This window comes from Festucalex cinctus, chromosome 7, assembly GCF_051991245.1.
Source record: "Festucalex cinctus isolate MCC-2025b chromosome 7, RoL_Fcin_1.0, whole genome shotgun sequence".
Taxonomy (NCBI): Eukaryota; Metazoa; Chordata; class Actinopteri; order Syngnathiformes; family Syngnathidae; genus Festucalex; species Festucalex cinctus.
In genome coordinates this window covers 9045271-9066717 of record NC_135417.1, presented here as the reverse complement: position 1 = coordinate 9066717, position 21447 = coordinate 9045271, and the positions used below count along the sequence as shown (strand labels likewise).

Genomic DNA, 21447 nt, shown 5'->3' with positions numbered 1-21447 from the left:
TATTTTTCATTTTCCCATGTATTTTGTAACAAACACAAGCAATAAATTAATCTAGATTACTGCAAACAATCTCACTTTTATTACATTAATGTTTTGGTCTTATAGGTTAGATTTATTCACTACAATAAGGCACATGAGCCATGAATTAGTATGATGATTATCTACTAATGTTTGAGTTGTTATCAAACACTTTGACTTGCAGTCTTTTTAGCGTTCACTACAATAACTTGGTGCCAACAAAAATACTGCCAAACAAATGTGGCGTAAATGAAAGTCAGATAACAACAACAATGCAAACAAAATCTGTGGCTTTATCACTTCAAATTTTCATACAAGTGGACTAGACCTTATCACTAGTTTAAATACTCAAATATGCATAGAATTATACTTAAAAAAAATAAAATAAAAATAAAGCCTATAACCTGCCCAAAATGAAGCATAACCCCCTCCAAAATTACCCCCATTATTTGGAAATTGCTTTCCACTAAATTCTGATGTTTATTTGAATTTGATTGTTGAGCCGTGGGGTGGCACGGTGGAGAGTGGTTAGCACGTCTGCCTCCCAGTACTGAGGACTCTGGTTCGAGTCCAGGCTCCGGCCTTCCTGGGTGGAGTTTGCATGTTCTCCCCGTGCCTGCTTGGGTATTCTCCGGGTACTCCGGTCTCCTCCCACATTCCAAAGACGTGCATGGCAGGTTAATTGGGCACTCCAAATTGTCCCGAGGTGTGCTTGTGAGTGTGGATGGTTGTCCATCTCTGTGTGCCCTGCGATTGGCTGGCAACTAATTCAGGATGTAGCCCGCCTACTGCCCGTAGCCAGCTGGGATAGGCTCCAGCACTCCCCACAACCCTTGTGAGAAGCAAGCGGTTCCGAAAATGATGGATGATTTATGGATGTTGAGCCGTGGGAGTGACCTATAAAATCCTTGTCAGCAGCAATTGCTTTCAACTCATCAAGGATCAAGAAGTGAGTGTCTAATGTTAGTGTCACACCCCTGTTGTCTCTGATAGAGTTTTGACACTACTTGATAGTAGCTGGGTCTTTTATCTTTTACCGCAACATGTGGAACAAAACTGGCTTTGACGGGCCTTGTGAAGGGGGGCCACGAGCTGAGCCGTAACGGAGGTGTGTCAACGCCTGTGTGTTACGGGTATTCTCATGTGCCGGTTTAACAGCTGACATTCACTCCTCCCAGTGTTAGGAGGAGGGGTTGGGGGGGGGCAGTGTTCGGGAGTGTTACTCATACTGGACATTGAGCAACATGGCCCAATGCGACGAAACTGTCGCACATCAGTTGGCGTTCTGTCACTAGTTTTTGTGAGTGGGTGATATTAACCCACTAATTTTGCTGCCGTTTGAAATTATGAATCACAGGTGATCATAATATATATTTTTTTTTTCTCCGCTGTGTTGCTCTGTGTGCAGCGCATCAAAGTTTAATGCACAGAATTTACTCAACAGATTTTAACCGTACGAATTGAGCATTATGCCCATGAAGGTGGTCCGCATTTTAACCGGCTCCATTCTGGAAATGGAAGGAGTGAGAGCCGGCGTAGCTATGGTTATGCTTTCACTTGTTAAGCTGTGCTCAACTGACAGGAGCATGCTGTTAGGATTTGGTTTCGGGTCATGGTCCGAGATTAGATTGATACTTTTCTGTTAATTAGTTGCACAGTTATTTTACCATCAGAGCAATATCATATATTTGTCCTGCCCATAATATTTGTTATGCCTGGTTTATTTGTAGTAGCAGTTTCCCGAATACATCACCTTGTACTTCGGTGACAACTTTTGCTAGCTAGTTGGGTGTGTTTTTGCGGGCAGAGAGTCTGGTATGCTTTGCCCTGCGGCCATCAATGCTTAAGTCACGAGCGCGTACACCTGATCACAGGAATCCACAGTCACTCACATTTCTAAAACAACATCACACGCGCAGATATATGCAGTGGAGGATGACGCATAAAAAAAAACAACAACTCGTTCTCATACTTGCACTTATGAACCCACATAGATACAGTGTTATCTGACAGCTACACACACAGAGACACACACGCGCACCTTAAGTGAGGTTGAGCAATTATTTGGAGTGGGGTCAATGCAGGTCAGAGGCTGACACAAAGCTGGTGGACAAAGATTGTGGTCAATATCGAATTAGAAGCTGTGTTAACAAACTAGCCACCCCCAATGCCACCTGCTTTGTTTCACTCTTTATCTGGCCCGGCTTCTCACCTCCCACTAATGTCTCCTGTTGCATGTGTGCGCTCTTGTCTGTCATCAGCCTGCCTGACATTCCACTCACTTCTACAATAGCTTCTGTGCCACACTTATAATGGCTGCAGATGCAACGCAAGCGACCATATTAGGCAAATTAAGCAGAACCTCCGACACAATCAGTGCCAAGTAAAACCTCTGTGTACATACAAGTCATATTTTGAAGTCAACATTATATAAAATAATAAAAGTGTACAACACAAGCTCGTATTTGGGTGTTTTGCGAAGGCACTTCGATAGCTTAGCTAGTATTTATTAGCCAGTCCTACATCACGTAGTATGGCCCACCGTAGAGAATCTATTGTGTCATCTACCATCATTCTTGCGAAAATCTGTACCCAAATTTCTAATTTTCATATTGTCATAAATAATGGTGGGATATTGCAAGCATTTTCTTGTTACCAAATCTCCTTTTTGTAACAGTCACTTGAAATTGAAGGATAGTTGAACAACTATTATCCTTGACTTCTCATTTCAAACATAGTTGTCCATCAATTTGTTGTGTATATTTAATGGTATTGAAGAGGCGTATAAAGATTTCTATGGTCTCTCAGAGAAATCATGAAAGCAATGTGGCCGACGACAAAAAATTGTGTGACAGTCGTGTTATAGACTATTCAAGTTTGAGTTAGCCGTAGCAATGTAACTCAGTTATCAATTTTTTCCCCCCACTTTGCCAGGCAATTGTTGTTGTTGAGGTGTGTTACATTGGCGCAGTCAAATTACACTTTATGGGTTCCGTTGTGTTCTTCAATGATGGGAGAAACATTGAAAGAAATTGCATATTATGACTGCATCTTAGTGTGTCTTGTAGCCATTTAACTATTAGAATTAGTCGTCTGTAAAGTTTTAGTCAGTAGTAGAACCTTTTTTGTGCCTGAATAAAAAGGGCAAAATTATTTTTTGATTATGTGATAACAGTCCCTGTCACAATCACACGGGTACTTTTCCATTGCATCTTTCTGCACTGCTACCTCACAAGGCCTGTCTGGTCTTGCTTCAGCCGGAGGTTTGTTCACCTGTGTTGCAGTACAGTTAACAGCGCTCTGGTTTTATGTGTGTGTGGATACGTCAAACCGCTCCCTCTTCACTGACACGCTCCAACAAAGGGTTAGCTTGTTTGGGTCGAGCGAGAGTTGTCGTCAGGCTTCTTTTTTTTTTTTTTTTTTTACGACAAATGCCGACAAAACCAGAAAGTCAGGTCTTTTATCTATAGGCTCGATTTTACTCGAGCGTCCTCACACAGTTCAGGCCGGAGGTGAAGAAAAGTGTCATTATTTGTCATCCGTCTAACTCGGCAGGTGTGTGTGTTTTGGCGCGGTTTTGATCGGGAGCCTCAACAATGTCGCCACTGTGGTGCCTTACAAATGTCAGGGCGGGATTACTCTCTTACAAAGGAAGAGAGAGCTACTTATTAGACACAGCTGCTTATTTGTGGTTAACTCAATTGTATCGTCGTTCACACTAAGTTTTAGGTGTGCCTTTTTGGCAGGGCTTCCAAATTGCTAATCACTTTAAATGTTCCATGACGCTGGCCTAGCTCCGATTTGGTCCATTTGCACAACTAAAGATAATCTTTTGGGAAATAATTTGTTCAAGAGTCTAAACAGGTTAGAAAGGAAATACACCTGTATTTACTTTTTTTTTTTTTTTTTTTTTTTCTTAGAATTTAGTTCCTAGATGTCTTGATAAAGTCTCGTCACATTTTTTAGTCACCATACACAGTTTTGAAAAAAAAAAATGACATGGGAATGATGCAATTCTATTTGTGTTAAGCCAGCCACGAAACATAACATAAAAATTACGACACAAACCTATGTCACCTTTGAAATGACAGAACCCAGACAACTTCCAGAGCTCATGCTTCCAATACAAATAAAAAAGTACATTTTTAAAGTTTGACGAGATTGAATTTTTTATTTTATTTTTTTTTTTAATCGCAAGTCTCCTCCATCTGCATGCCTTGCACGACAGTCTTCTGACCTGAGTGAGTAAAACTGTGGCTACAGCTAATGCTAGTTCTGTTCCTCGACGTGAAACGGATGAAAAGGAAAGCAGAAACATAGTTGGTATGACAAATAACGAAGTTGTGGACCCACCCTGGAAGATTGTTTAGGTCAGCAGTTCTGGGAGCATTCTGGCTACGTACAAAGATGGAAATTGAAATTGGAAAGATGAAAATTATTGCTTCAAAAATGTAAAATACTTATAATAATGTTAATTAGGGATGGGCCAGTACCGATACCCAAGGATGATCTCTGTTGCTCATTATCGCACAACAAGTCATCTGTACTATACTGAGTGTATGTAATCTGTCTGCTGTCATCGGTCACCAAACTGCAGCTCCGTCCCGCGTTGAGGCACCTCCTTCCTTCGATGAAGGACCTTGGCATTCACGCGACCCCATGATCACACCGACGGTAGCAAGTACGCGTCGCACCAGATGATAAAGTGCAGCAGTGTTTTTAATAGGACGCTCACGTCTACTTGAACAACGGAAGCGAGGCTGCAGCGGTACTGCAGCAAAGCAGGCGGAACGTGCACTTGTGATGTCTTTGTTTGTCGTGTGATGTAACGTTTTAGTGCGTGAAACTCAATTTATGCCTATTAAAGATCCTCGTGTGTCTTGTGTGTGCAGTCTGGACGGTTTGATGAAGAGTGATCAAACAAAAAAACACCTCTGGCCAACACTTTAATGTAACAGGGTGTCAGTCATCTGTCTTTCTCAATATCTAATAGACATGTATCGTACTTAATACCGAAAATGTAAGTACATGAATACCCGGTCTGACAAACGTGGTATTTGTTACATCTCTTTTAAAAACATAACATTGCGTGGGAGAAGAACTCCAAGTAGATAGCTTATCAGGTGACCACATTGCGGTTGCAATCTCTTGCCCTTGTGATTGTGAATTATCATTAACAACCCAATTGTTTTGGATCAGAGATAAAAAAAAAACAACAAAAATCTTGATCCATACCAAAGCAAAGGACAATGACGGATAATCTTTCTGTTGTCAGGTCTTTTCTGACTTTGATCGCAAGGGAGGGACGTTTTGCTCAATCGTTGTTGATATGAACCTGCTTTCGAAAGTTCCTTCTCAAGGCCGCTTCACAACTTGCTGTATTAAATACTAGGGATGGGCATTCAACTCATTGCAATTTGAAATGAACTCAGTGCAGATTCATGAGTGATATTATGCTGCCAGATAAGCTCAACTTCTTTTAGCACAACAAACTGGTTGAGACTCAACAGAACCGTTGCTGATTGTAGCCCACTCCATTTTGCACCATCAATCAACAATCAATTCACAACAATGCATGATAATGCCCATCTCTATTATGTACTGATGTCGTCAACTCTCTTTACATAGCCCTCTGAGTGATAATAAGCCAACCCCCTCCCCCACCTCGATTCCCATCCCACCCCCCGAGACAAAAGGGCCCCAAGTATACTATTTTGTACACTTTTAGTTGTAAGGCATGTATAAAACATATGTGTATGTCTGTAGTATGGCCGGTCAGACAGTTACCGCGTTGCCACCACACAGGACAAAGATGACCGATCCCCCAAGAAGAAGAAAGGGGGGGCGACGGGAACTAAGGATATGGACGACCTGAAGAAGGAAGTGCCCATTGTGAGTAGAAAACCACATTATTACTCATACTCAAGTGTGTTGTTGTGCATCATCTGCCCTCACAGTTAAATAGTGTCTCTCACGTCCAGCATGGACACTGTGGGAAGAGATTGAAAGTCTTGAAATCATACACAGGATGGAAAAAAAAAAAAAAAAGTTGTATTTTGTTGTCGGTAAGATTTGCGATCAGGAAGTCGCCACTTTGATGCCGCAACGCAGACTCACCTGGCTGCCATGATACACTTTGTCAGGTGACATGCATGCATGGAGACCATTTCTATCTTGAACAAGTCCGAAAAGTCTCCGGTTGCAATCAAGAGCAATTCCATATGTTCGTTTGCAACAATTGTTATCATAGTTTATTCTGCATGCAAAGCTATTAAGCAAGTTAAACCTGTGCATGTATCATCATTTTACTTTTTTTTTTTTTCTTTCTTCTTCTTCTTAATGATTGTTGTTCTTGTTGTCTTTTTCTAGACGGAACACAAGATGTCCGTAGAAGAGGTGTGCAGGAAATACCAGACGGACATTGTCCAGGTATGGTAAATCTGTCCACAAGATGGCGTCCCAGTACTTCAGTCCAAAATTTATCTCTACTCATTTTAATTCACAGCAGCTTGTCACGATAAGCAAAACATTTTCATCTAGTTTGAGTGTTTATTCAATGTCGTTTACAAACTGACTAGTGAGACCGAACATCATACTACTACTGTACTGTACATGGGCCTTCAGCTTGACATCAAGGACATCGAATCAATGCTTAAACAGCATTCTATACACATGTGCTTGGGGTTGGTGACGGTGCAATACTGACCTTAGAAGAGCAACCAAGTCACAACATTCACCACATTACAGCAAGGGGTTGTTAATGCGCAGCTTATTCGTGATTCTATGGCTGAATTCACTAGTTGCAATCTACTAATTTTTGCCAAATAGTCAACCAACATGGCTGCCTGTTCATTTCCATGACAGTTTACTAGCCTTAAGTATTATAACAACTTTATTGCATGTTATGTCATTATGAAATAGAACTTTGAACCTTTTTTTTTTTTTTTTTTTTTTTTTTGTCTGCAAACCCCTCCAGGGACTGACCAATGCCAAGGCAGCGGAGGTTCTGCTCAGGGATGGCCCCAACGCACTCACCCCGCCTCCCACCACCCCAGAATGGGTCAAGTTCTGTCGCCAGCTGTTCGGCGGCTTCTCCATCTTGCTGTGGATCGGCGCCATCCTTTGCTTCCTGGCCTATGCCATTCAGGCGGCCACCGAAGACGACCCTGCCGGAGACAACGTGAGTAGTCGCACATCTGTCCATCTCACGTACTGTGTCATCCGCTTCTATAACGTGCATGATCTGCGTGTGTGTAGTTGTACCTAGGTATTGTGCTCACGGCCGTCGTCGTCATTACCGGCTGCTTCTCGTATTTCCAAGAGGCCAAGAGCTCCAAAATCATGGAGTCTTTCAAGAACATGGTGCCTCAGGTAATACGTCCCAAAAGTCCATACTTGAGTCGGTAACTTTTTGTCTCTTACGTGAGCGCTCACGACGTGTTTTTCCCATCTATTCATCACAGCAAGCGCTGGTGATCCGAGAGGGCGAGAAGGTGCAGATCAACGCGGAAGAAGTGGTGGGCGGAGATCTAATCGAAGTGAAGGGAGGAGACAGAATCCCCGCCGACATCCGAGTGGTTTCAGCGCATGGCTGCAAGGTAGTGACAACACGCGGCTATTGGACCGCGGCTTTGTCGTTAAAAAACAAGACCCAACAAACTCACAACGTTCTTTCCATCGGAATAGGTGGATAACTCCTCCCTAACAGGCGAATCAGAGCCTCAGAGCAGGTCACCCGACTGTACCCATGACAACCCCTTGGAAACTCGAAATGTGGCTTTCTTCTCTACCAACTGTGTGGAAGGTAAATTGGTCTTAACGCATATGGTTGTCAAACGTGACATACTGTCGTTTTTCAGACAATAGGGCGACGGGACTTTTTTTCAGACTTTTCAACAGTTCAGTTTTCAAAATTGTAGCACCCACAGACTATTGGTTCATCGCCTCTATTTCAAAATAAAACTTTGTACAACATCAATTTTAATTTCACGACTAACTCCTCCTGTCCCGAGGGTATAAGTCGGAGTACTTTTAGCAATACAAATGCAAACGTACAATAAAATGTAACCTATTGCTCCTGATAGTGGGCAATCTATACCTCGAGCCAGAAGGCATACACTGTAACTCAATTTAAAGGGGATGTTTGCTATTTTGTAGGCTTTGCTGTTATGACCATAGTAACACAGCAAGGGGAAAGTTACCAACTGACTGATGTATTCCACTCCCCTGGCAAAACCAGGCACGGCACGTGGCATCGTCATCTGCACCGGAGACCGCACGGTGATGGGTCGCATCGCTACCCTGACGTCCGGCCTGGAGACGGGCAAGACCCCCATCGCCAAGGAGATCGAGCACTTCATCCACATCATCACTGGCGTGGCCGTCTTCCTGGGCGTCACCTTCTTCGTCCTGGCCCTCATCCTGGGCTACAGCTGGCTGGAGGCTGTCATCTTCCTCATCGGAATCATCGTGGCTAACGTGCCCGAAGGCCTGTTGGCTACCGTCACTGTGAGTGGGATTCGTACTGCTGCATTTAAGTCTGCTTTGGTTACAAATAAGGGCTCATTTTAACACGCCATCTTTGTCCAGGTCTGTCTGACCCTGACCGCCAAGCGTATGGCCAAGAAGAACTGCCTGGTGAAGAATTTGGAAGCCGTGGAGACTCTGGGCTCCACCTCCACCATCTGCTCCGACAAGACGGGCACCCTGACCCAGAACAGGATGACGGTGGCCCACATGTGGTTCGACAACCAGATCCACGAGGCCGACACCACGGAGGACCAGTCTGGTGAGTGAAAAGGCGGTCTTGGACACAAATATCAGATTATGCTGTTTGACTTTCAAACTAAAACTTTCCCATTGTGATCCAATTATATTTGCAATCACAGAAACATTTGAACATTATTGTCTTTTTTTTTCCAGGCGCCTCATTCGACAAGAGCTCGGTGACGTGGCAGTCACTGGCCCGCATCGCCTCTCTGTGCAACCGCGCTCAGTTCAAGGCGGGACAGGACTCGGTGGCCATCCTGAAGCGCGACGTGGCGGGCGACGCCTCCGAGTCAGCCCTGCTCAAGTGCATCGAGCTGTCCTGCGGCTCGGTCAGGATGATGCGGGAGAAGAACAAGAAGGTGGCCGAGATCCCCTTCAACTCCACCAACAAATACCAAGTAAGTGGCGACAAGTTCCACACTTGAGCTTTTGAGGATGCCTCTCATCTCAAACTCGGCTTGTGCTCTACCGCGCCTAGCTCTCCGTGCACGAGACGGAGGACCCCAACGACAACCGCTACTTGCTGGTGATGAAGGGAGCCCCTGAGAGAATCCTGGATCGCTGCTCCACCATTTTGCTGCAGGGCAAAGAGCAGCCCATGGACGAGGAGTTGAAGGAGGCCTTCCAGAACGCCTACATGGAGCTGGGAGGACTGGGAGAGAGAGTGTTGGGTAAGAAGAATATAGACCGGGAATCATTTTTTTGGGGGGGGGGATTTTTTTCTTCACGAACGAATTTGCGACTTTATTCATACGTGGCCATACTTAGATTAACAAAAAAGAAACTACATACAAACAAATACAGTCTCAGAACTAGAGATAAACATTAGTGTTTATTTTTTTTTAAGAATATTGACCACTATTATACATGAATTTTTACACTACTCCACAACTACTAACTTTTGGGGGACCATTAAATGTTTAATCCACACGAACTATTATCTCATTTTCGTCCTGTGGTAATTATCAGGGGCAGACTGTGGAAATGCGGCACCACAAGATGGCAGCAAAGCGCTCCTCTTCTATTTACTCAGTTCTCTGACCTTCATCCTCCAGGCTTTTGCCACCTAATGCTGCCAGAGGACCAGTACCCAAAGGGCTTTGCCTTCGACACGGATGACGTCAACTTCCAAACGGACAACCTTTGCTTCGTGGGCCTCATGTCCATGATCGACCCTCCCCGTGCCGCCGTGCCCGATGCCGTGGGCAAGTGTCGATCTGCCGGTATCAAGGTAAGACCCCCGTTCCCAAGAAGCCAAAATCTCAAGACTCAGCCACATACTGTAAGTTGCATGATTGCATCTGCTCATTTTTTTTTTTTGTCTAGGTCATCATGGTCACTGGAGATCATCCCATCACGGCCAAGGCCATCGCCAAGGGAGTGGGCATCATCTCTGAGGGCAACGAGACGGTGGAGGACATCGCCGCTCGTCTCAACATCCCCGTCAGCCAAGTCAACCCCAGGTGAGTTAGTCGGATGCAAACTCCCCGTTAAGATATTTGAAAGATCCGTAACGCCGCTTTTGTTTGTTTTTTTGTTTTTTTCCCCATTAGGGATGCCAAGGCTTGCGTTATCCACGGCACTGACCTGAAGGATCTCTCTCAGGATCAGATGGACGACATCTTGAGGAACCACACGGAGATTGTCTTTGCGCGAACATCCCCTCAGCAGAAACTCATCATTGTAGAAGGTTGCCAGAGACAGGTACGGTACTTTTATTTTGGATTTCAAGGAGTCAATGATGCTTTTTGGGGCTTAACTCTTTGACCACCAAACATGTTTAATAATGATTAGTAAAATCATGATGTATACCGCCATAAATGTTAAATGAGAGCATCTATGTTTTTTTATGTGTGTTTGTTTGTTTGTTTTTATAATCAGTGGGCAGGTCAACAATATCTTTTGGAGGGCTGCCTGTTCAAATGGGGTTGTGAAAATAAAAACACCCACTAACTATGGCCAACAGATGGCAGCATTGCATCTCTTCAATGGGCTGCCGGTGGTAGAATTAGAATGAAACATGAAGGAATCTGATGAAATCTGACATTTTCAAGGATGATTTGAATGATGAAAAGCCTTTCTCACATTAAACCTAAATCACAGAGCATCACTTAACAAAAAAATATTAGTGTCAAAGTCACTGTTGTGGAGGAAATATCTTTTCACAAAAAGCTTGTTTTCTCCTTAGGTTTCAATTTTCTCATGTCACTCAAATTACCTCTTTCAAATGGTGATTACTAAAGAATGGAATAAGGTTGAAAAAACTTTTTTTCTAATGAAAGACTGCGATGTTTCATTTGGTACTCTCATTGTAAATGTAGGAAAGGCACACAATATTCTGTTTGCCTTCAAAGATGAGTTAAAATGCTCAAAATTGGCTGGCACTGTGGGTTTTTTTATTTTTTTATTTTTTTTTTATTTTTTTTTTTGGGATAACGTATGGCAGTAAGCTTAATAAAACTTTTGTGACTTGCTTCTTCTAAAATTGTTGTTAAAGTGACCACAACAAAGCCCAGAGATACAATGTTGGTATATTATTGATACATTTAAAGACCTGATAACAAAATAAAGAGGTGAACGCACAATGGTGGGCCAGCATTGAGCCTTGAAGATGAATTGTGAGCACAGTACTGAATTGAGACAACAGATGGCAGTAGTGTCCTTCTGAACACGCTTTCACGTCGTCTCATCTTTTTCCCAAGGGTGCCATCGTGGCTGTGACAGGCGACGGCGTGAACGACTCGCCTGCCCTGAAGAAAGCCGACATTGGCGTCGCCATGGGAATCTCCGGCTCCGACGTGTCCAAACAAGCTGCCGACATGATCTTGCTGGATGACAATTTCGCCTCTATCGTCACAGGAGTGGAAGAAGGTTAAAAAAAATAATAATGCGTCAAGTCAGTCATCATTTAAGTATCAATAATTTGCTCATACACTAAATTGTTGATGCGATGAATTTGTCAGGCCGCCTGATTTTTGATAACCTGAAGAAGTCCATCGCCTACACGCTGACCAGCAACATTCCGGAGATCACGCCCTTCCTCCTGTTCATCATCGTCAACATTCCTCTGCCACTCGGCACCATCACCATCCTCTGCATTGACCTGGGCACCGACATGGTGAGTTGCCTGCTGCCCTTTGACCACAAGTTCACTCAACATTACAACTTTCAAAACGGAATTTCCCATTGATTGACATCATTTCGAGTTGGATTCATTGGTGAGTCTTCCAGCCCATGCTAACACGCTAACTGTCAAATGTTGTGGCAGGTGCCGGCTATCTCGCTGGCCTACGAAGCGGCGGAGAGCGACATCATGAAGCGCCAGCCCAGGAACCCCTTCAGGGACAAGCTGGTGAACGAGCGCCTCATCAGCATCGCCTACGGACAGATCGGTACGTCCGGTCCCCTTCGTACACATTTTGTCGGGTGAAAGGGTGAAGCTGACCCTTTTTGTTTTTTTTGTTTTTTCCCCCTCAGGTATGATCCAGGCTCTGGGCGGCTTCTTCTCCTACTTTGTCATCTTGGCCGAAAACGGCTTCCTGCCCAGTCGGCTGGTGGGCATCCGCCTGGACTGGGACGACCGCTCCTGCAACGACATAGAGGACAGCTACGGGCAGCAATGGGTACTACGTTTTCTTAAGAAGTACATGTGACATTATAGGAACATTCCATATTAGAATTACTGTGACCAGAAAAATCATGTTGATCAGTGTTATCATCAAAATGCACATGTTTATTTTTGGAAATACAAAACAAAATTAAGGTTAAAACTATACAAGTATTAGAATAAAAATATTAGAAACTACTTCAATTGGATTAAATATGCAAAAATAAAAAGGGGAGGGGACAATATCACATGAGAAAATATAAACAAGGGTAAAAAAAAAAAAAAAGTCAAATTAAATAAGACAAATGCAAAAATGTTACACTTACCAAAAATATTCAAAAAAAAAAATCAATCAGAGGAATATTACAAAATAATAAATGAAATATAGAAAGTAATACAAAATAATACTGTAGAAAATAATACAAATGAAATATAGTAGAAAGTACTGGGAAAAAAAGTGAAAATACATTTGACAAATAATATTTAAAAAAAAATGAATAAAATAAGACCAAAAATACATTATTATTATAATAAATAGACAACTACAAAAATAGATGGAAAATAAACAACTGAGGGAAAATACAAAAATATTAGACCAAAAATAGAAATGCTAACAAAAAAAAATATTAGACAAAAATATTTTCAAACTGTATGAAAATAGTGGACAGAAAATACAATAATCTTAGTTGTGTGCATGCGTGTGTATATACAAAAATATTGAGAGGAATAGTGTATGAAAATACATAAAAATTATAAAGGTGATTTGGAAAAATATTACAAAATAATGCAAAATATTAAAATAAAGTTGAAAGATATACTAATTTAAGAATTTTTTAAACTGAAAAAGATTTGAAGACAAAAAAAAATACAGATCAAGGAAAAATGGTCTATAAGCAAACAATACAGAAATATTAGAGATTGCAAAATGATTAGACCCAAAAATAGAAAATGATTTGACCAGAATATACCTCATGGAAAAATGGACTGTGTGTGTTGACATTGCATCATCGCGTTATGTCCTCTTCGCTTGTGCGTTGTCGTCGTTCACGTGAACCGTCCCATCCGCGAACTTGTGGACCACGTCGTGACTCCCTGTGTCGCCCCTCCCAGACGTACGAGCAGAGGAAGATCGTGGAGTTCACGTGCCACACGGCTTTCTTCGTCAGCATCGTGGTGGTGCAGTGGGCCGACGTCATCATCTGCAAGACCAGACGCAACTCCGTCTTCCAGCAGGGCATGAAGTCAGTAGAACGCGGCCTCCCTCCATCCGCAGTTGGACTCGTCTTTAATGAAGTGAATCTATTCGTCCCCCGCTAGGAACAAGATCTTGATCTTCGGCCTGTTTGAGGAAACGGCCCTGGCTGCCTTCCTGTCCTACTGTCCGGGCATGGATGTGGCCCTCAGGATGTATCCCCTCAAGTGAGAGCTGCCTCCTCTTCTCTTCATGATTATTTTTCATCAATATTGTCATCAAGATTATTAATCACACTTACTCGTTATGTTTGGGGAAAAATAGCTGTATTGTATGTGTCAACTGTTTTCAGTGCAACATTGAAGCTTAAAAAACATAAAATGATAAAATAGAAAAAAAAATGTTAAAAAGTTTGTGTGTTTGTTTTTGTGCAGGCCTTCCTGGTGGTTCTGCGCCTTCCCTTACAGTTTCCTCATCTTTGTTTATGATGAAATTCGAAAGCTCCTCATCCGCCGGAACCCTGGAGGTCAGTTTCATTTCACACTCTCACTTGACTTGTCCACTTTTTTAATTGTGCTTTTTTTTGTATTTAGTTTCTATTTATTTTATATTTATTTATGCTGTCATTTTCAAACATTTTGATGACATTATTTTCATACTTTTATTTTAATGATTTTTCATTGCTCGCTACTTTTTTAGTGTTAGTCAATGTTTGACTCAATCATGAATTTTACTATTTTTATTTTAGTTGACTTGATTTGTCTTCAATTGTCTATTTTTCTTCTAATGTATTTTGTTTTGTTTTTTTAAGTAGTGTTTTCGATTATTTTGATCGTTTATTGTATGTTTTCATCTTTGGTTTAGTTTATATTTATGGTATATTCTGTTTATTTATTTTATTCTTTTTTTTTTCTAGTATTAACTCATTCTGTATTTTAAAAAATTATTTTTTTTGCTCGTTACTTTTTTAGTGTTAGTCAATTTTTGACTCAAAATCATCAACTTTATTTTATTCTCTTAATTTGTAATTTCATGTTTTACTATTTTGTATTTTTATGTTGATTTTTTTTTCAATTGTCTATTTTTTTCTAATGTACTTTGTGTGTGTGTGTTTTTTTTAAATTGTGTTTTGGATTATTTTGATTGTGTGTTTTCATATTTGGTTTAATTTATAATTATTGTATATTCTGTTTATTTATATATATATATATATATATATATATATAGTTTTTTTATTCAGATTTTTTTAATATTAACTCATTCTGTACTTCAAAAAAAATGTTATCTCTTTTTTTTTTCTTTCTTATCATTCTAGATAGGTTTTTCTTTACTGTAGTCCTTTCTTTTCTTTTTTTTTTTAATTAATTGAAATAAAATTGTGTCCTTGTTTCCTCTTGTGCAGGTTGGGTGGAGAAGGAGACATATTATTGATCGTTGGAGCATCTTGTTGCTCATCACCCCCTACCCAAAACTTTCCCCCTCCCTCCCTCATCTTCTTTCCACTTACTTCACCCCTACCAAATACCGCCCCCACCCCCCCTCTCTCCACCCCTCCCCCACCCAAGAAAGAAACATCAACGCTTTGAAGCAATTTTCATCCCAACTGCCCCAAAGATTCAAAACAGCAAAAGCACCTTTACAACTTTCAACATACAACCCCCCACCCACACACTTGACCAACTGCCCCCCCTCCACCCCCCATCACTGCCCCCTCCCATATGATAGTCTTTGCATGTGTTCTTTCACTGCTGTGTACATAAACCCGTATATTAATAATAATTATATCTACCAAACGGCAGCTGCATATTGTCTTATGTAGATTCCAAGGAGCCAACTTGGCTGAAAAAGGGCCACCCTGCTACCCACCATGTCCCCTCAACACCCCCCCCCCCCCCACCCACCCACCCCTCCATATCCCATCCTACACGCACACAAATAGCCATCACACTGACTGACTCCCACCTGCGCCACAGTGTTGTTGTTGTTTATTTTTTGAAATATGTCAGGTTAGGGGGACTGATCTACTGATATTTTTTTTCTATTATTATTATTATTGTTACGGAGGGGTGGGGGGGCACACCAAGGCATCCCGCACCCCACCTCTGGTCTCCCTCCTCCCGCTGTTTGTCTCTCATTTGTGTACACTGTGTGACAGCATTGTTCTTGTTATTACTATGACAACCGCCCGCCCACCCTTCCATCAACAATCTTTCTGTGTGCTCTAGGAAGTCTATATAATTCTATACTGAATTTAAAATGACACCCATACAATAAAAGATGAGAAATGTTGAAGGAAAAAAAAAAAAACATAAGAAAACAACCTTTTTTTCCCCCAGTTCTTTTGGCCCGTTCCGTTTCAAAATGGACGCCGCTGGTGTAGGTGTGCACTATGATGACGACGATGATGATGATGAGTGAGGATGAGGATGACGGTCCTGGTCCGCATGTGTGTGCGTGTGTGTGTCTCAGGCTGGCTGGCTGCTTTTAGGAGATCAGGTGAAAAGAATCCAAACAAAGTCTGCGCGTAAGAAAGAACATGTGTGTCAAAGAAATGAAAGCAACACCAATAAAACATCTAGAAACATTTAATACAACCTCACGATGACTGTGGCTCTTTATTATTTATATCATTAAAAACGCTGCAATATTTCTTGATTGCTGATAGGCTGGGAGAAGATGCAGTTATCTTTTTTTTTTTTTTTTGCATGGTCATTCAGTTTGCTAGATTTTTTTTTACATTTATTTTTTGAACAGTACAAAACAGTACAACCGCCAGGGGGAGGCAAACAAACGGGAAAAGAAACTGCCCTCTTGTGGCCGTTTTACCATCAGGAATAGAAATTTGCTATTATTTCATATAATCGTAAGGAAAAGGAAAACTATATTGGGATATGTAGGTCCTTAAAATTATGCAATGTTTTTTAGGTGCGTGTGTGTGGGATGATTTTATGTATTAAAAGTACTATTACTGATACTGAAAAGTAAACTTCATTGTTTGCATCAACCATTATTATCTCAGTATGTGTGAACTGTGACTAACAGGGTTTAGCTTTACATTTCATAGCATTTTTTTTTCACCTGCTCGGCTTTACTTTCATTTGATTGTTGATGGTTCTGATAGCATAATGCAGACTTTGTTTTTTTACTTCAATACTTTCCATTTACAATCAAGAATTAGGTACGTACTGTACATCGAACCAGTACCATTCAAACAAAACAAAAACACAAGAAACGCTAGGGGGTAACTAAAAATACATGTCAAAGTAAATTAATATGTTACATTCAACATAAGCAGAAACAGTCGTCATTGCTTTTTTTTTTTTTTTATTCGTACAATATCTAATTGACAGAAAATAAAGCCTGAGTTCGTTAATGAAGGCCAAAAAAGGCTTAATTCCCATAAATTTACACTTTAGGTATGTGGAAAATTTTGCCAAAATAATAAATACATTTAACAAAAAACTTTTGCTTCGCTTTTTCCACTTCTTTCAACAAAACCAAAAATAACATTCTTCCAAAATAAAATATTTATCAAAAATAAGTTCTTATAAAAGAACACAAATTGACGTTGACGTAACATTATGCAGACGAGAATTGAACGTGACGTAACCATTCCCACAATGCACCGCGTCAATATGTCATCAGCGCCATTTTAGCGGAGCTTCAAATCAAAACAATAACGCAGCACTTTGAATGATAATGGTCGACTACTGCTGTGCACCCGGGTGCTGCAACAAGAGGGGGGAAAAGAAGGGACGAGCATTCTACAGGCTACCAAAAGAAGAACCGAGGCGGAGTCAATGGATAGCAGTCATCAACAGGGCCATGAACAAGAAAGAGAAGTGGGACCCTTCTCATGGCGGCGTTTATCGTCTGTGTAGCGAACACTTTATTTCAGGTGGGTCAGTTACTGAATCCGTTATTTATTATGAAATGGCGGTGATAAAGACTCGATCCGGTGTCGGTACTAGATGTGATCGGGCTGCCAGATGGTATGGGGGGTCGCCTAACAAACACGTCCTGCTACAGGATTGGCTGGAAATGATCCAGTTGACGTCACACTTTGGAAAGAAAATACTGTATTGAAAATGTCATTTAAATAAAATGTACGGACTGAAATTGTAAAACCGTAAGTAAAGCTAAGAATATAACCGAAAAATATATTGAATAATTAAATGATAAATGCACAAAATAATTGTCTCATATGTAACAATTGAGCGTTTTCACGTTACGTCATCTGGCGCGTCATCAACCCGGAAGTCGCCATCTTGGCGATACTCCGTTGTCCACACTCCGCACCACACACAACAGAGAACTTCGTTGCGGACAATGGTGAACTATTGCCGTGTTTTTGGTTGTACAAACAGGTCAGGCCGCGAAAAACATTTGTTATAATATCGGCTTCCAAAAGTTGTAAAAAAACAGGGTGATGAATGTCAGAAGTTGTCGGGGGAAAGGAGACGTCTGTGGTTGGCAAAGCTCAACCAGGATCTACGAGGGAAAAATCTGGATAACATCCGAATTTGTTCGGCACACTTCTTGTCAGGTAAGTGAAATATGTATTGATGTGACAAATCATAAAGTCTGTAATGTAATGATAAGTTTACGAGTAAAAACAATTTTTTCCTCCCCTTTGTATTCCAGGTAAAAAGTCTGATCTTTACCAAAAGGATAACCCAGATTGGGTGCCATCTGTTGGAATGACAGGGCAGCAACGAGGTGCTTCTCAATCAACAAAGGAACTGGGTAATCGCGCTACAGGGGTCGTGTCAGTCAAACCCAGCAGAGACTCAGTGCTGCTGCTACTGATGATGATGATGATGATGATGATGCTGGTGATGACGTCTATATCGCCAATATGGCCGCGCATCCGGGTTACTGCAGAGTACGTGACGTCAGTGAAAACGCTCTATTGACCCTTTCTCGGCCTACGTCACGGGGTTCACTGGCAGCAAAAACGCTTGGTTTTTCTATAAGATAAATGTAAATGTCCGGCCATTGCACGGTGAGTAGTCTTGTTAAATCATCTATCCAGTGCGTGAGGGCGTAAGTAAATATCGTCCCATCAGTCAGCATTAACTTTTCAAAAGTAACATTTACGGTCGTGAGGAGTCAGATTACTCACATATTCACTCAAATGGCCGTTTTCCGCGTCCATTTCGACGGAAACTTTTCGTGAAAATATGCTAACCGACGTTCCAACCACGCGCCACTGAGGTGTTTTTGCCTCCAGCTAAGCCCCGCCCTGTAAATTGCGTCACCTTGTTTACAAACTCTGAAGGGGTCTAGATTGTTAATGTGCTCCTATTATCATTAAGACTGTTTGTTTTGTTTTTTGTTATTGGGATTGATTTGTGAACAACTAAAAAAACAAAACAAACCGAAGCTAACTTCGTTAGCGCCGCTGTACTGACGTCACCGGCAAACGCAAAGGCGCTTCAATCTATTTTTTCCACACTCTTAAAGTATCATGCTTTTATATTTTATAGGTTTATTTACGTTTTTACAATTTTAGTCCATACATTTTGTTATTTTGAACAATTGTAAACGGACAATTTCCGTACAATCCTGTAGCGTGACGTCATCTGCAGGCGACCCCGATACGATCTGGCAGCCCGATCACATCTGATGCAAGCAGGTGCTAACGTAGCTAGCTAGCAACAAAGCAGCTTGAAACAATTATTTACAACGCACACGAAACAGAGTACTCTTGCGTGGGCGCCATTATGTAGCTTGGTACACGGATAGGAAATAGAAATGTTAATAATATCGTAGTGATCACTTTGTAAACTATAACCAAGTCATGTGCAAGGTATTACTTGCCTAATGTTTTGTGCTACCTTCTTATTCATTCCGCAGGTCGCAAGAGCAACAACCCCTTTTCGCCAGATTACATCCCATCCATCTTCAAGGTTGTGCCACCTCGTGTGAGAAAAAGAAAAGAGGCCCAACTGAAAAACTTGACTAGACGGCAAGATGGCAAACGCCAAAGGAGAAAACGAAAATCCCTCGCAGCGGAAGGACTTTTCGAGCGTTCTCCTCCTCGCCAACCTGTCGCTTCATCTGCCAGTTGCAGCATGTTCGCCGACGATCCCAAAATGGCTGAACGCAGCAGTCTTGATGTGCCAGAGAGGACAGATACGAATGGTCTGAAGAACACGCCATGTCATAAAGAATTGTGTCAAGCGTACATGAAGTCAATGGGAAGTAAATGCCACGCGTTAAGAATTGAGAACACTTTGTTGAAGGACAGGATCGATAACACCTCGTTTGACGAGAGAGGCCTGGAGAACGACGACGAGAAAGTCAACATGCTGACGGGCATTCCGACTTACACTTTGCTGATCACAACGTTCGATATGATCGGCGGCTTTTTGAAAGGCAAATCTGACCTCAGCCCTTTCCAGCAATATTTGATGACCTTGATGAAAGTGAGGCTGAATTGTTCGTTTGAATTCTTGGCTTTTTTTTTCTGTGTGGGTATCAAAACCGCGTTTGACAATTTCAAACATTGCATCAATGTTTTGTATTGTAAAGTCGTTCCGTCCTTCGTTTTCTGGCCGGACAGAGATTGGATCGAAACATCGTTACCACGAGCGTTTAGAAATGACCATTTTTGTAAAACTGTTTGTATTATAGATTATTTTGAAATCTTGATGGAGATGCCAAAAGATCCGTTGGCCAGCGCGCAGTGTCGCTCCTCAAAGAAATCACACTGCACTCAGAAATATCTGGTGGGAATGTCTCCTCAAGGCAGCATCTCGTTTATTTCAAATGGCTGGGGAGGGAAAATTAGTGATAAGCACGTCACTAAACAGAGTGGATTTCTGTCAAAGTTATTACCTGACGACTTGGTGTTAGCAGGTAGCGGGTGCGATGCCGCCGATTCTGCGAATTCGTGTCAGGCGGGCTTGAAAATCGCAGCTTTCACTCGCGGTAAAAAACAATTGGATCCGTTGGATTTGGGGAAAATTAGAGGACTCGCGTCTGTGGAAAAACACGTTGAGAAAGTCACACGTGCGCTAAGAGAAAAGTACAAAATGCTGCAAAGTACAGTGCCGATCAGCCTGATTGATATCGAATGCATGAACGATGTCACGTATTTAGATAAAATTGTTAAAGTTTGCTGCGCTTTAACCAATATTTCCGAGTTTGATGTGCCTTCTCAATAAATCAGATGTGAAAGAAACAAACTGTTACTGTGGTTTATTGATTTCGAAAATGTGAAGATAGACCGTGATCTGCCATTAGACCACTTGGGGTATGTGAAGACGCGATCGGTGACGCGCATGCGCAGAAGATCGGCCATCTTGGATCGCCAACTAGTTAACTACAGAGGTCCAAACACGTTCACAGACACAAACTAAAACAGACATGTGCACGTTTGTTTTTGTTTATTTTTTAAATTACATAAAAGCAGTTTTGTACCCAACCATGTCTTGTACGAAAGGTAGATTTTGACACATACTGTGTTGGAGCCATATTACAGTGTTTTTTGTTTTTGCTTCTCTTCATGTGATTTTAGACTCACTATAATGTAATGAGGTCAAAAGTAAAATGTTTCATCTTAAAGGATTAAAAATTGCTTAGTTACTTTTAAATGCTGTTAATCTGTTTTATTTTTCCATGTTGTAATTTAAACGAACGCGCACACATTTAAAGGTATTTGTTCTAGTGTGGTTGCCGTAGTTGGAGATCCAAGATGGCCGATCTTCTGCGCATGCGCGTCACCGTGCAGGGGTCACGATCTTGACACGTGAACCACGTCAAAATAAGATTAGGCATATGCAAATCAGGCTGATTTCATGGAGGTTGTTTATGATCAGGAAGTCGAAATTTGAATAGAAAATTTACATTAATA

At 41.6% G+C, this 21447-nt stretch overlaps 2 protein-coding genes across 14 annotated transcripts in view; both read left to right on the top strand.

Moving 5' to 3' along the window:
• atp1a3b (ATPase Na+/K+ transporting subunit alpha 3b) overlaps positions 1-15160 on the top strand; it is a 39568-nt gene extending 24408 nt beyond the window's left edge. For 6 of the 9 annotated variants that reach the window (XM_077526518.1, XM_077526523.1, XM_077526520.1 and 3 more), the window contains 21 exons: positions 5824-5910; positions 6388-6447; positions 6995-7198; positions 7276-7389; positions 7482-7616; positions 7705-7822; positions 8258-8526; positions 8608-8806; positions 8941-9185; positions 9266-9458; positions 9843-10018; positions 10114-10250; positions 10341-10491; positions 11490-11658; positions 11751-11905; positions 12056-12179; positions 12265-12410; positions 13505-13635; positions 13712-13813; positions 14021-14112; positions 14989-15160. In XM_077526518.1, the coding sequence (XP_077382644.1) occupies positions 5824-5910; positions 6388-6447; positions 6995-7198; positions 7276-7389; positions 7482-7616; positions 7705-7822; positions 8258-8526; positions 8608-8806; positions 8941-9185; positions 9266-9458; positions 9843-10018; positions 10114-10250; positions 10341-10491; positions 11490-11658; positions 11751-11905; positions 12056-12179; positions 12265-12410; positions 13505-13635; positions 13712-13813; positions 14021-14112; positions 14989-15017 (3036 nt within the window). In that variant the 3' untranslated portion in view covers positions 15018-15160. Of the gene's footprint in view, positions 1-5784; positions 5911-6387; positions 6448-6994; positions 7199-7275; positions 7390-7481; positions 7617-7704; positions 7823-8257; positions 8527-8607; positions 8807-8940; positions 9186-9265; positions 9459-9842; positions 10019-10113; positions 10251-10340; positions 10492-11489; positions 11659-11750; positions 11906-12055; positions 12180-12264; positions 12411-13504; positions 13636-13711; positions 13814-14020; positions 14113-14988 lie in introns of all 9 variants that reach the window. The other 3 variants (XM_077526521.1, XM_077526516.1, XM_077526515.1) reach the window with 1 other exon arrangement.
• Positions 15161-17210: 2050 nt separating this feature from the next.
• LOC144022809 (uncharacterized) lies at positions 17211-20810 on the top strand. 5 transcript variants are annotated; one of them, XR_013284404.1, is made up of 4 exons: positions 17211-17484; positions 17558-18132; positions 18231-18332; positions 19446-20809. XR_013284404.1 is itself a non-coding variant. In XM_077527935.1 (4 exons), exons 1-4 carry the CDS (start codon positions 17280-17282, stop codon positions 19552-19554), a joined length of 690 nt encoding a protein of 229 aa, XP_077384061.1. In that variant the 5' UTR covers positions 17211-17279; the 3' UTR covers positions 19555-20810. The 5 variants fall into 5 exon arrangements, 4 of the variants coding, with proteins under 4 accessions (XP_077384061.1, XP_077384059.1, XP_077384058.1 ...); XM_077527935.1 differs by having other exon boundaries at positions 17998-18132; positions 18231-18471; positions 19446-20810; XM_077527933.1 differs by having other exon boundaries at positions 17998-18132; positions 18231-18305.
• Positions 20811-21447: the final 637 nt, after the last annotated feature.